At 31.3% G+C, this 12,919-nt stretch overlaps 1 protein-coding gene across 5 annotated transcripts in view; it reads right to left on the minus strand.

Annotated features, from left to right (window-relative positions):
- Nucleotides 1–3,331: 3,331 nt before the first annotated feature.
- Nucleotides 3,332–12,919, minus strand: part of LOC148301989 (trehalase-like) — a 37,670-nt gene continuing 28,082 nt past the window's right edge. Inside the window, exons 1-2 of one of the 5 annotated variants that reach the window (XM_088272320.1) lie at nucleotides 6,564–6,607; nucleotides 3,333–5,703 (exon numbers count right to left, since the gene is read on the minus strand). In XM_088272320.1, coding sequence (XP_088128446.1) covers nucleotides 3,915–5,657 — 1,743 coding nt within the window. In that variant the 5' untranslated portion in view covers nucleotides 5,658–5,703; nucleotides 6,564–6,607 and the 3' untranslated portion in view covers nucleotides 3,333–3,914. Of the gene's footprint in view, nucleotides 5,704–6,563; nucleotides 6,608–12,919 lie in introns of those variants that run through there. The other 4 variants (XM_088272314.1, XM_088272318.1, XM_088272319.1 and 1 more) reach the window with 4 other exon arrangements.

Here is a 12,919-nt window from a genome sequence, read left to right on the forward strand (position 1 = left end):
TGGCGCGGAGAAGTGATTACGAAAATAATCAGCATTGAAATACGCTTTGTTCCGTTCAACATTCGTATTCCTTATTTTTTTAAAGTTGCATATACGAAGCATTTCAGAAATCGATTTCGTAGCTCAGTGGAAACTAACATATGGAACTAATATCGGTTGAGAACTTTGAGAAGTAAGCTTTCCTCTTCTGTCCATAGGTGAGAATTCTACATAATTCATTTCTACCTTTTTTTGAGATCAAGGAATCTTGCATCCCTTATGTCACTGCGACCATATTAGGTCTATTGTGACCTCCCTCTGTATCACAGCTCACTCCCAAGACGTGTGTCATGCAACTCACGACTTGTCTTGGTGGTAGGAGCTTCAACTTCTCGGAGTCCAGTAGAGGTCCTCCAAGGATGTGACTTCTTATTTCTACCTTAGAAGATGCCTGAAATGTTATTTCAATTTATGTACTTCTAAGCTAACCCCCGAGCAATATTTATCCAGATATATTGGATGCATAATAAAATTGTTTTCTTTTATTTAAGTATATTTTTTATTTAATGTACCCCGTGAAGAAATGCATATACTTATTATATTATGTAATCATTTTAAGGGATATAATTTACATTATATTGCTTTGCACATGGCAGTATAGTACTGTTTTTTTTTTCAATTTACTAAATGATAAAAAAAAATTAACTAAGCTTCAAAAGCAAAATATTATCAAGTCTACAGTTTGTCTCTTTGAGTTCACTGAAATCAATAATTCAAAAGAAACGGACTCATGAAAATATTTTAATGGTTATTACCAATTTGTATTTTTATCCAAATTATTATTCCAGGCGTATAATAATACTGCATGACCTTTCATTATCTGGCTTCTCAATTTTCCAATAAGCCAATCAAGAAAAACTTTGATGTCATTAGAACTTTTCACGTTCGCCATATAAAATGTAAATTTGATTACCAGTACTATGATAAGAAAGTTTAACAATAATCTATTGAATTTTCTTTGACTTGTATACTTTAAAAAAAATGTAAAAACATTAATATTGTATATTAAAAATATTTTAGTATTAATATTCTTCAATTTCTTTATTATTCTTTGATATTTACGTTTACAAAATGAAATATTCTGTTAATAAAACTACAATAAAATAAAAACACAATACGTCTGATTTTTATGAACCATAATAAAAATTAATTATCAAAGATATAAAAATCGATTTTAATATTAAATATTTGCTTTGTTGTTTTAAAGAATAAGAAAAGTTTTATGTCTTAAAAGATTTTTTAAAATAATATTTGTTTTCATATTATTTTTTGACATCTCATCAAAGATGAAGAAGAATATGGAAGTCTGGGCATTTACGGGGCTGACGACCATCACACTCAAAATGTTGTAAATATTTGTTATTGTTGACTCATATTATATTTGTAAAATATTTAACCTAATCATTCATATTATTATTTACATTAAGTTAAAGATATGGAAACTAATTAAGGTCAAAAGAATTAGATTACTAGCATATCAGTTATTCCCTTTATTTTGCTTGAATGGAATACGTAGATACAATAACGTGTACGTGGTGAGTGAAATGTAATATAAACATTGATTTGATGCGGTAAGATGAGCACTTCCCTAGAGAATACAAAAAAAATCAGAGTTTCGACGGAAAACATATGATGATAATTACTTCCTTTTTAAATAATAATTCATTTGTATTTTTCGTTGCATAGAAATAGTTGTACGAGAAATAAAAATTATTTATTAAAATGTTTTTTCCACTTTTATATTATTTGACCAGCCTTTAGGATTATTTGATGCGGTAAGGTGAGTACTTCTCTAGAGAATACAAGAAAAGTTCAGCGTTTCAACGGAAAACATAAGATGATAATTATTTACTTTTTAAATATTAATTCATTTGTATTTTCCGTTGCATAGAAATAGTTGTATGAGAAATAAAGATTAATTTAATATTTTTTCCACCTTTATATTATTTGACTAGCGAACGATAAGACTGGTCATCATTTGACCAGTTTGATGTCGGAATTGACGAATCCTGGTCGCTGGTCAAAAAAATGAAAAGTGGAAAAAAAACATTTATTAGATTTTTTATTCCTTTATATCTGCGTTAAATATGCGTCATTTAATAAAGTTTCAATATACTCTTGAATTAATCGAGTGTGCTGTATTTTTGTAGATTTTTTGTTGATTATCTCATTGGTAATTATTATTTTTTCAAACCATTTTCGTACAACTAGTATTTATATTGTTTCGGTATTAGTTTAAAAAAAATAGTAAAATATTTATTGCCACATGTGACTTATAACCATAACACTGAGAATGCTGACTAGTTATTTCACTCAAAGGTATAAGTAATAACTTGAAAGAAAATATTAAAATAAAAAGATAATTTGTTATTTAGACAACCACCCTCAATATGTGTCGGGTTGTGGTTCCGTGGTTAGTGTCTCGGACTCCTATGATACCTAGTGATACCTATTTCTAATAATGAGCCACTTAGGCTCAGAGAAATAGCCTGAAATTCGAATATTTGTGTAAATAATACAAACACAAACGTTTCTCTTTAAAAAAAATACGTGAAAACACAAATCCCATGGGAAGACCATGGGCGCTTAGACCTAATATTCTCTGTTCAGATATTTTCATAATATTTGAGGAGTCAAAACATGAGTCAATTGGAAAAAAATCTAAACTTAATTGCTTTCGTTATTTTATAAAAAAATTCAAAACTGTATATTGTAACGATAAGTACATATATGTATACAATGTGGTTTTTATAACTAAATAATGCATAATAATATTTTTTAAATATTTCATATTATTTAAGGTTTTTGAGATTATATTTGACCTGATTTTTAATAAATTCAGAAAGAAATAAAGTTAATTAACGGTCAAAACTGAATTTTAATTATTGACGCCTTCTTCGCTTGATTATAATGTAGATGTAATTATTTTTTAATAAAAGCTCTTTTACGTTTGTAATACATTTTTATCTGATATCTGTTATCTTAAGCAAAGTTATTATTTAATTATTGTAAGTTCCAATATTATTTTCAAGATGCATTCAAACTAATTAATGAAATTGGTCGAGTATGGAGAAGACGGTAATTATGGCTTATTATCTGCAGCTCCAGCCCGAGATTGTTGATTGTTGACCCCATCAAGTTTCCAGATAGCCCGTTAATTAAGATCTCCTGACTCAGATACAACTTCGTAATGGAATTTTAACTATGTCATTTACTTCTCAGAGTTAAAATGTCACACATAATTACCACAAAGTTAAGAGACATCAATTTCAACTCTAGATTACACAAAATATCATAACTTTAGGGTTGTTCGTCATTTGATCAGTAGGTATAATAATCAAATATGTAAATAAAATATATGTTTATTCATAAATATTTACAAGAAAACAAATTAAATCTATCATAAATTATATACGTATATATAAATTGTAAACAACCATTTGTTGATTTTCAAAAATCTGTATAAATTTATTTAAAACGATTTCCTTTAGATACATATTTATTACGTAATAAAATTATTACGTAAAAACGGTGTTTAGTAATTATCAAACATAATATAGTTGCTAGAAATGCACTGTATTTTGCAAGTAATATCTGTACATACCTTTATTATTTATGTCGTAATAGAAAGCGATCGACCATTATATGGTTGATATCGGAAATGAAATATAAATTATGTTAAATTAATACTATAGCGTATAATAATATATCACATTTTCGAGTCATTCTGGTAGACGTGACTACGTAGTAAAATATAAATAATTACATCCTATCATGTTAGTGTATTGACCACACATGACTTGAAATTGCCGTTATACCTTTGGATTTTAGTTAAACTCAAACACATCCCGATTACGTAACTAATAGTGGTAACGTTAGGTTAGGTTTTCACAGGGAAGAGGCTCATCGGCCGTTATCTCCAGACCAAACTGGTTGAGTAACTCCAGCACCACCCCGTTAGTCCACCCGAAGCCACTCTGCACCACGTACTCCCCGCCACCGCCGAACTCGCCGGGGTTCTCCGCATCGTACTTCTCGAACATCTCTTCGTGTTTCTTGTACCCCTTGTAGTTAGCCCTCACCCACAGTTGGGCTAGATCTCTAGCCATGGTATGTCCCTCGGGCAGGTTGGTACTCTCCAGAGCCTGCACCAACATGGACTGCAAGGGAGGCCACGCGTTCGGGAAGTCCCATTGCTCCCCCGTGCGGTCCAGGGAACTAGGAACTCCACCGGGGTAGGTCATACTGGGACTGTTTTTCAGGTACTTAATTACTTTCGCGGAATAAACGGGGAGTTTGTCACTATCCACACACTTTGCCCACAAGGGTGCAACATTAGTAGGATAGAAATATTTTCTCTGTTTACCGCTTACCGCGTCTAAATCATACCAAATGCCATCTTGATCATTCCATAATAAATCGTCGATAGAATTTCTCCAATATTTAGAAAGGGCCCACCATTTATTTGCGGATCTGGGGTCCTGGAGCATATTATGGAAATTTCCTACAGTTTCTAATGCCGCAGCGTACATAGAATTTAGATCGACTGGAACGATTCTTCTTGTGTGAATATCGGAGAGATTTCCATTATTCGACCCATCTGGGGCGATGAACCATCTCGCTGAAAAGTCCCATCCACTTTCCGCCGCACTTTTTATATCGGTATAAAATTCCTGCCGCCTTTCATCGCTACCCAAACCATCGGCACTAGAAAAGTCTTCCGCGTAGGATTCCGGTCTCGGGCCAGTACTGGGAGCGAAGTATCGCAACATCACATACTTTTGGTTATCTTTTACGATTTCAACGGTTTTTTTATCCATCCAGTATTCTAATTCTTGTTCAAATATAGCGATGTTCTGTTTCAGCCACTCGAGATCTGCAGTGGCGGATATATACTTGGACGCCATAGCTGTCAACAGCGGAGGTTGACTTCTCTCCGTATAGTACACGCGGCTCCCGTTGGGTATATGGCCAAACTTCTTCACCATGTGAAGGAAGTTTTCTATCATCCCTTTCGCAGTTTCCGTCATTCCGCTGATGATGATGCCTTCTATTATCCAAAAAGAGTCCCAGTAGTATATCTCTTTAAACCTCCCCCCGGGAATAATGAATCCGTTGGGGATGGGTATAAGGCTGTATCGATCGGGATTTGCGGAGACTTCGTCGCTGACTTTACGCGCGAGATTTGGCCAAATGGCCACCAAATCTTTCGCAAATTGCTTGAATAACGGATCCGAAATTTTGTTCAACACGGGCGGGTCGGGATTGTAGTCAGTCGGAATCCACGGAGTCAATTCTTTTCCTTCGGTAAAGTGCTCGTTGACGAAAGCTTCCAACTGTTCTCGACTGGGCGTATTGTTATTTTCCACCAGCTCGTCGAAGTCCCGAAGGGTCTCGTTCTCGGATTTGATCATTCTCATATCCACGAATGTCTTGGAATCGGGATAAATCCTCGCTGTCTGCACGGCGTGCAGTAAGGGGCCGGTGCAGTACACGTTGCTGGAGCACGTGGGCGGAAGGGCGGCCCTGGGGGGGGCGAGGGGGGCAGGGGGGGCGGCGCGCGCCGCGCACGCAGCCACCAGCCCCAGCAGCCGCAGGATGGAAGACAGCCGCGCCATGTTGGATGGACGACAGTCTAGGGTGACAATTACCTCTTCGGACTACCTGCGATAAAACGAAACAGTCGTGTAAACATCGTTATCGGTTCACTTGGCACAGAGACACTTTCGGACTCGCGATCGTCCGATTATCCAACGCCAGAATGAATAGTAAACATTATGCGCGCAGAGTACGCGAAATTACAACCGGAGCGCGAACAACGTTGTGTCTAATAAAAGAGCAACCGCGACGAGTGAGATCTGAGATCGTCTTTTAATACAGTACGCGATAAGCGGTAGTAGTGTACCCACTATTCAGCGGAGAGCCCAAAGTCAACTGGATCGGGCCTTCTCTGGCAGCGGAATATATATAATGAGTTGTCATAGCATCGCTGACATGCCCGCTGCCCACCGCTAACTTTACTAAATATAAAGTTTGTGGTAGTAATTACCAACGCTGGCACTGAATCGACACATTCGGAGCGTCCAACACGAGGGACAATTTAAGATAGCATTGATAAATTGCCCTTTTCACACTATTAAAATGATTTTTAAACTCAAAAATTTCTGACACGTAAATTTACATTTTTATAAAAATTTATCGAACAATATTTTAATTAAATTCAGAGTATAATACAATAAATATATGTCAGTACTAATAATATGAAAATTTGTTTGCGATTTTTCGAATCTTGTTTTGACTTGTTTTTTTTTTTTGAAAAAGACTTGTTTTGTATCAAATAAAAGTTCACAACAATAATAAAAGTAAATATTATCTTTCTACTCGTTGTGTATTTGAACAATTTACGCATTAGTTTAATAAAACACACAAAAGTTTTTGACAATAAAATAAAATAAAACGATTAATTGTGGGAAGTCTAATATACATATTTTTACAAGTGTTTTAAAAGTTTTACAAGTTTTTACCTCAAAAAGAGTAGATGTTTTGGTTTTTGTGCACAAAATCGTCGTGTAGCCAATAACAAGGGGATATTTATACTATTTAGATAAATATTCATAAGCGATATCAAACGTTATCAGAACTTTTTTTTATCTTTTATCTGTTATACAAATTCTAAAGATAATTCAATTTAATCTTTATTTGCGTTTCTATGCATCAAATCTGTTTTAAGATAGCGTCCATAATGCAATAATGTTTAAATGTTTTTCTACTTCAAAAATAAAAACAAAATCAGGTGCAAGATTCCTTTCTTTTTAAACACAAACCACTTTCAAATAAATTTATTTGTATTATTTTCATATACAACGGTGTAAATACGAAAAATATTGAAAAATGACATATACGAGAAACAGTATTTTTTATTTACAACATTTTGAGTGTGTCCAAACACTTGTTCACAAAATCTGGATTATCTCCAATTACAGGAGTTATTTTCATTTTTTTTTTGAAATCTCATCAAAGATGAAGAAGAATATGGAAGTCTGGGCATCAAGAACAAGTCATCAATGACATTTTTTATATCCAGGATTCGGACCTCACATACTAATATAAGAGTTTCTGCTTAGTAAAAAGCTTCTTTACATCTCACCAATAGATGTCTCTAGTGAAGTTCTAGTGATTCAAGAACAAGGTTTCTAAATTGGTTCATATATATAGAACTTCCAAGAATTTGAGTAGTGTGGTTGTCAATAATGGGTAGAATTGGTGAATGTTACACGTGTGTAAAGTGATCACTTTAACCAGCCTATGACGGTCGTCAGCCCCGTAAATGCCCAGACTTCCATATTATTCTTCATCTTGATGAGATGTCAAAAAATGTCATTTTTTTTAATAGTAGCTAGATACCTGTGATAATAATAATAGTAATTTATTATAATATAATATTGGTGTTAAAAAGGCAAGAAGGAATTACGTTTACATTCTACATCAAGAAATAAGACACACTAGATACCTTAATTAATCTTTATATAATATTGGTATTTATTTGAAACATAAAGTGGTAGGAAATTTAAAAAATATTTTAAATACATATGTAAAAAGGTAAGAAAGAAATACGTTGACATTCTAAAAATGATGTTCGTTTGTTCGCTAAAATTCGCGGACGGAAAATCATATCGTTATGACAATATTTCACTTTTTTCAGTTAAAGCAAAAATGTCCGCTCAAAATTTCAATTTCGTTCCGCTATTTTTTTACGGACACAACCTTGTTCTGTCGAAAAAATTGCGTTATTTTTTGCCAGATCCGTTCTTCTTTAAAATAATATAAGAGACTTTCTAAGGTCATGCGGAAATGAGTAAACTATCCTATGACAGCTTCGTACGTTTGCAAAATTATTAATGATCATATTGCTTTTTTTATAAGTACAATAGGAAATAATTATGCACGAATGGCATATGTCCGTATCACAAACAGTACTCACTCTAAATAACTTTACGAACAACCTTAAAATGACCTACGGCTATTATATTATAATTCCGAGAAGCGAAATCCTCCATCTAGCTAAAAATAATCAAGTCTGAATACTTGAGGGTTTTGAAATGATGCTTTTAAAATTCAATTAAAATTACAAGAACAATATGAATATAAGTAAAAACAAATGATAAAATAAGGGATGCATTGAAAGTAGGAATGGGTAAGGATTTAAGGAGGAAAGGGATATGATGCTCCTCTCCCCCCAAAAAATGAAGAAGGAGTTATATAATACAAAAGACTGTGACACTTAAAATTCCAAAGAATAATTGTAATGTTTCAGACAATTCTTGAAGGTTATAAGTAACTATAAGGTTAACAATGCATCAATCTGAAGTAGTGCGCTATGCACCATTAAGCGTAGATGACATTTAGAAGAAGGCTTTTATAATATTAGGCAATTTATTGATTTAGACTAGATTATAAAATACGAGTTGTAAACCAGTTCCGATAGAGCAATATTCACAATTTTACAGCTTTTATTTTGTTATATGTATATACTTAATTCATAATACGCCTATGAGGAAAATCATATTTGACTGTAAAAAATAATCATTAATAATGCATGATACAAAATTTAAATGGTTAAAAAAAATAGTTTTATTTTAAAAAGTTTTAAAAATGTACCACAAAATATTAACAAAAAACATTTAAGATGTTGGTTTTGATACCTGTTTTTTTAAAGAGAATACGTTCCATTCCTCACCGTACCCATATCATTCAACAGTAAATCATTTTATGTAAAATCTGTTAGACTATGGAATGAATTACTTCTTCCCGTGAATTATTATTTAATAACCTTCAATAATTACCTTAAATGTCGACAAAAATAGTCCTTCAAAACACTCCTTTTACCTTTTTTCTTTATCTTTCTGTTATCTACATCAAATTACCCAAATGTACTTATTTACGTGTTTTGAATGTCAAAAGCATTGTTCTTTTTGTGGTAAAGTAATATAACACTTGCCTTATCATTCATCGTTCACTCTTTGTTATATCAATTAAAAATAATACGTCATAACTGCCGATTTCGGGATAATTATAGCATAATCAGGTCGAATGTTGTCTACATTAGACCTGTTAAAATATTGAGATGAGGGGGTTGAGAGGTTTTTTTTTAACTTTTCAAGGGGGTCGTGATACTATTATTACTTAAACTTTTTTGTTTAGTTTTAAAAATATATTATTGTTAAATAAGTAATAAATAGTAAATAAATAATAAACAGGTAACTAAATGAGTAAGAAAAGTATGAAAATACTTGTCACATAAAAAGTCGAAATGCCTATACCCATTTATTTTATTTAAAAAATTGGTAAATCAGTACGTTACTAATATGAAAGCCGAAATTAAATATAAATTATGCGATATAACACATATCTACCACAATGTACCTGCTGAACAATCTGAATATCTTTATTATAATCTTCAAGCAACGAATGTCAATTTTGTAATCACTTTCTATTTGAAATGACACTACATTTGGACTATAGAAAATTTCAAAGAATGTGTATCATTAAGTGACACGCTAAATTGGTATATAATGTCAAATAGTGATACGAACTCAAGTTGATGTAATTTAAAACCAGTGATGAGATGAATTAAATGAATATGTTACTTCCATATTCTTCTTCATCTTTGATGAGATGTCAAAAAATAATATGAAAATAACTCCTGTAATTGGAGATAATCATGATTTTGTGAACAAGTATTTGGACACACTCAAAATGTTGTAAATAAATTATCTGGTCAAATTATAAGCTTAATAATAAAAATGAAAATGGTATTTTCTGGCGTTTCTCATGTGTGTGATTATAATTCGGGATTCGGATCTCACATACTAATATAAGAGTTTCTGCATAATAAAAAGCTTCTTTACATCTCACCAATAGATGTCTCTAGTGAAGTTCTAGTGATTCAAGAACAAAGTTTCTAAATTGATTCATATATATAGAACTTCCAAGAATTTGAGTAGTGTGGTTGTCAATAATGGGTAGAATTGGTGAATGTTACACGTGTGTAAAGTGATCACTCAAACCAGCCTATGACGGTCGTAAGCCCCGTAAATGCCCAGACTTCCATATTCTTCTTCATCTTTGATGAGATGTCAAAAAATAATATGAAAATAACTCCTGTAATTGGAGATAATCCAGATTTTGTGAACAAGTATTTGGACACACTCAAAATGTTGTGAATATGTTAAATTGATTTGTTTTACAACTTTAATCGAATAATTATATAATTGTTGAGTAATTCGATAAATTAACGTGATTCAAAAAAACATTCGGTGAATATGTATCAAAGAATTACTCGGTTCAAATAAATTATAGCAGCAGAATGTGATATGATACAGCTAACCTAATTTTAAAATTAAATAAAATACTCGAGTTATATAACTTACCTAATTGTAAAATTGAATTAAATACTTTCAATTAAAACGCATCTGGGATCTGAAATCTTAACGTAATGTTAATAAATTCCGAAAAATTCTAAAATGTGATAATTACAATTTTTTACTGTTTTTTTGTTTGTTTTTTTTTTGTAAGTATTATACTTATACTAATAATTGAGGAATAATACTTATAATACTAGGTTATTTTTATATTATTCGATTTAAAAAATCATATAAAAAATTATTCGATACCTTAAAATATATAACATTTACGCTTTCTCTAACACACACATATGTATATATATATATATATATATATATATATATATATATATATATATATATATATATATATATATATATATATATATATATATATATATATATATATATATATATATATATATATATATATATATATATATATATATATATATATATATATATATATATATATATATATATATATATATATATATATATATATATATATATATATATATATATATATATTAGTAGATGTTCGTTAGATCAAAATCCTAAATCTCATAAAACTATTCACCAATTGCTTTGAAATATTGACGCAACCTTGAATTCAAATACGTTTGTGTTTTCATATACCTGTGTCAGGTAAAAACATGCTTCATTGAAAAATTATCACCCCAATGGCTGCGCCATCTGTAGAACGTAACACCAACACACACCATACTTAGTTTTGTTTATAACGCACAGCGTGTTTCATAACAACTGCTACAATATTGTATACCCACAAGCAAGAGCGTGCATTCCGTATAGGCAGAAAAGCAGTGCCTCTCCTAACTTACCCGCATGACATGTAAAAACGCAACCAGTACCTACCCCACCTTACTAAGTAGTACGTAGATTACCTTACTACCTACCTGCACTGCTTACCCTAGAAAGTAGTACCTAGATTACCTTACTACTTACCTCTACTGCGTACCAAAGTAAGTAAGTAGTACCTAGATTACCTTCCTGCCTACCGCTACTGCATACCCTAATTAACTCTCTCTGCACGCCACTGCTCTGAAGCATTGTGAAATGAAACATATTTCTCTTTTTATTCTTTATTTTTCATTTAACTAGCCTGAGCCACAGCACACGTGGCCGGGTATACTTGTATAAGTATACAATAATGGAGACAAATATGCGCGTAATTTATGCAATAGTATATCTTGACACTGGACAAATGACCTAGTAGGTACACACTGATATGTACATGTACGGTGCATCATGTAATGCCACTCACAAGACTAATGCACTGGCGTGACGGTCAAGTTCAATAGTTATGTTAATCCGTTTGGTGTAATATTCAATCCACATATATATATATATATATATATACATATATATATATATATATATATATATATATATATATATATATATATATATATATATATATATATATATATATATATATATATATATATATATATATATATGTACATATATATATATATATATAAATATATAAATATATATATATATATATATATATATATATATATATATATATATATATATATTTATATATATAGGGCTATTAGTAAATAAAAATATGTATTACAATAGCATATTTTATCATTTGGACGAATCACATAAATAAAAATTGTATTTACGTAAACAGAAACATTGTAATAGATTTATATTATCCACTGACACTTCGTGATGGAATTGCATTTTTAATTTATTATTAGATTAAAACCAATATTTTTAGCTTGATGTCTGATGATGTCGGTAACGACCAGTCTGATGATGTCGGTAACGACGAAACCCGGTCGCTGGTCAAATAAAAAAGTGGAAAAGCTAAAAATATTGGTTTTAATCTAATAATAAATTAGAAACATTGTATTTGTGTAATTGATTTTGAAAAACAAAATTAAAATTAAAAATTATTCGTGAAAAAAGGTGCCGGGACGCTGATCCACCACGTTATATGGAAAAACCTCTGCATATACATAACTTTTTGATACGTCTAAAAAAAATAAACATAAACCAAATAATCGCACGAAAAAAGTTACAAATATTTACTGTGACATTAAACGTAAAATCACAAAAACACCTCCCATTATTATAATTTCAGCTTTAGGTTGAAAATTGTATAAACTAAGGTAATTTTCAAGACATGCTATTAAATTTAAAAGCAAACTAACAATGCAAAATAAAGTTAATGATAATAATGACACATTTCAGCATGTGTATGTATGAAGCATTTATAACATGATTGACGAAACCTTGGCACGTCACCCAAGGCGTGACGGTAATCAGTAATCACCTATCCACCTATCGTAATGAGTACGAGCAAAACAAATTCTGCACATACCGGTAAATACACCTATAATATGCTATTATTAAATTTAAAGCGGGTGCATTGAACTGAAAATTATATGAAACCAGTCATTTAACCGTTTAACTGATTTGAGTTTTTTTAGATAAGA

The sequence above is a fragment of the Brachycentrus maculatus genome, unplaced genomic scaffold (genome assembly GCF_059751285.1).
Source record: "Brachycentrus maculatus isolate JH-2025_06_01 unplaced genomic scaffold, ASM5975128v1 h1tg000494l, whole genome shotgun sequence".
Classification (NCBI taxonomy): Eukaryota; Metazoa; Arthropoda; class Insecta; order Trichoptera; family Brachycentridae; genus Brachycentrus; species Brachycentrus maculatus.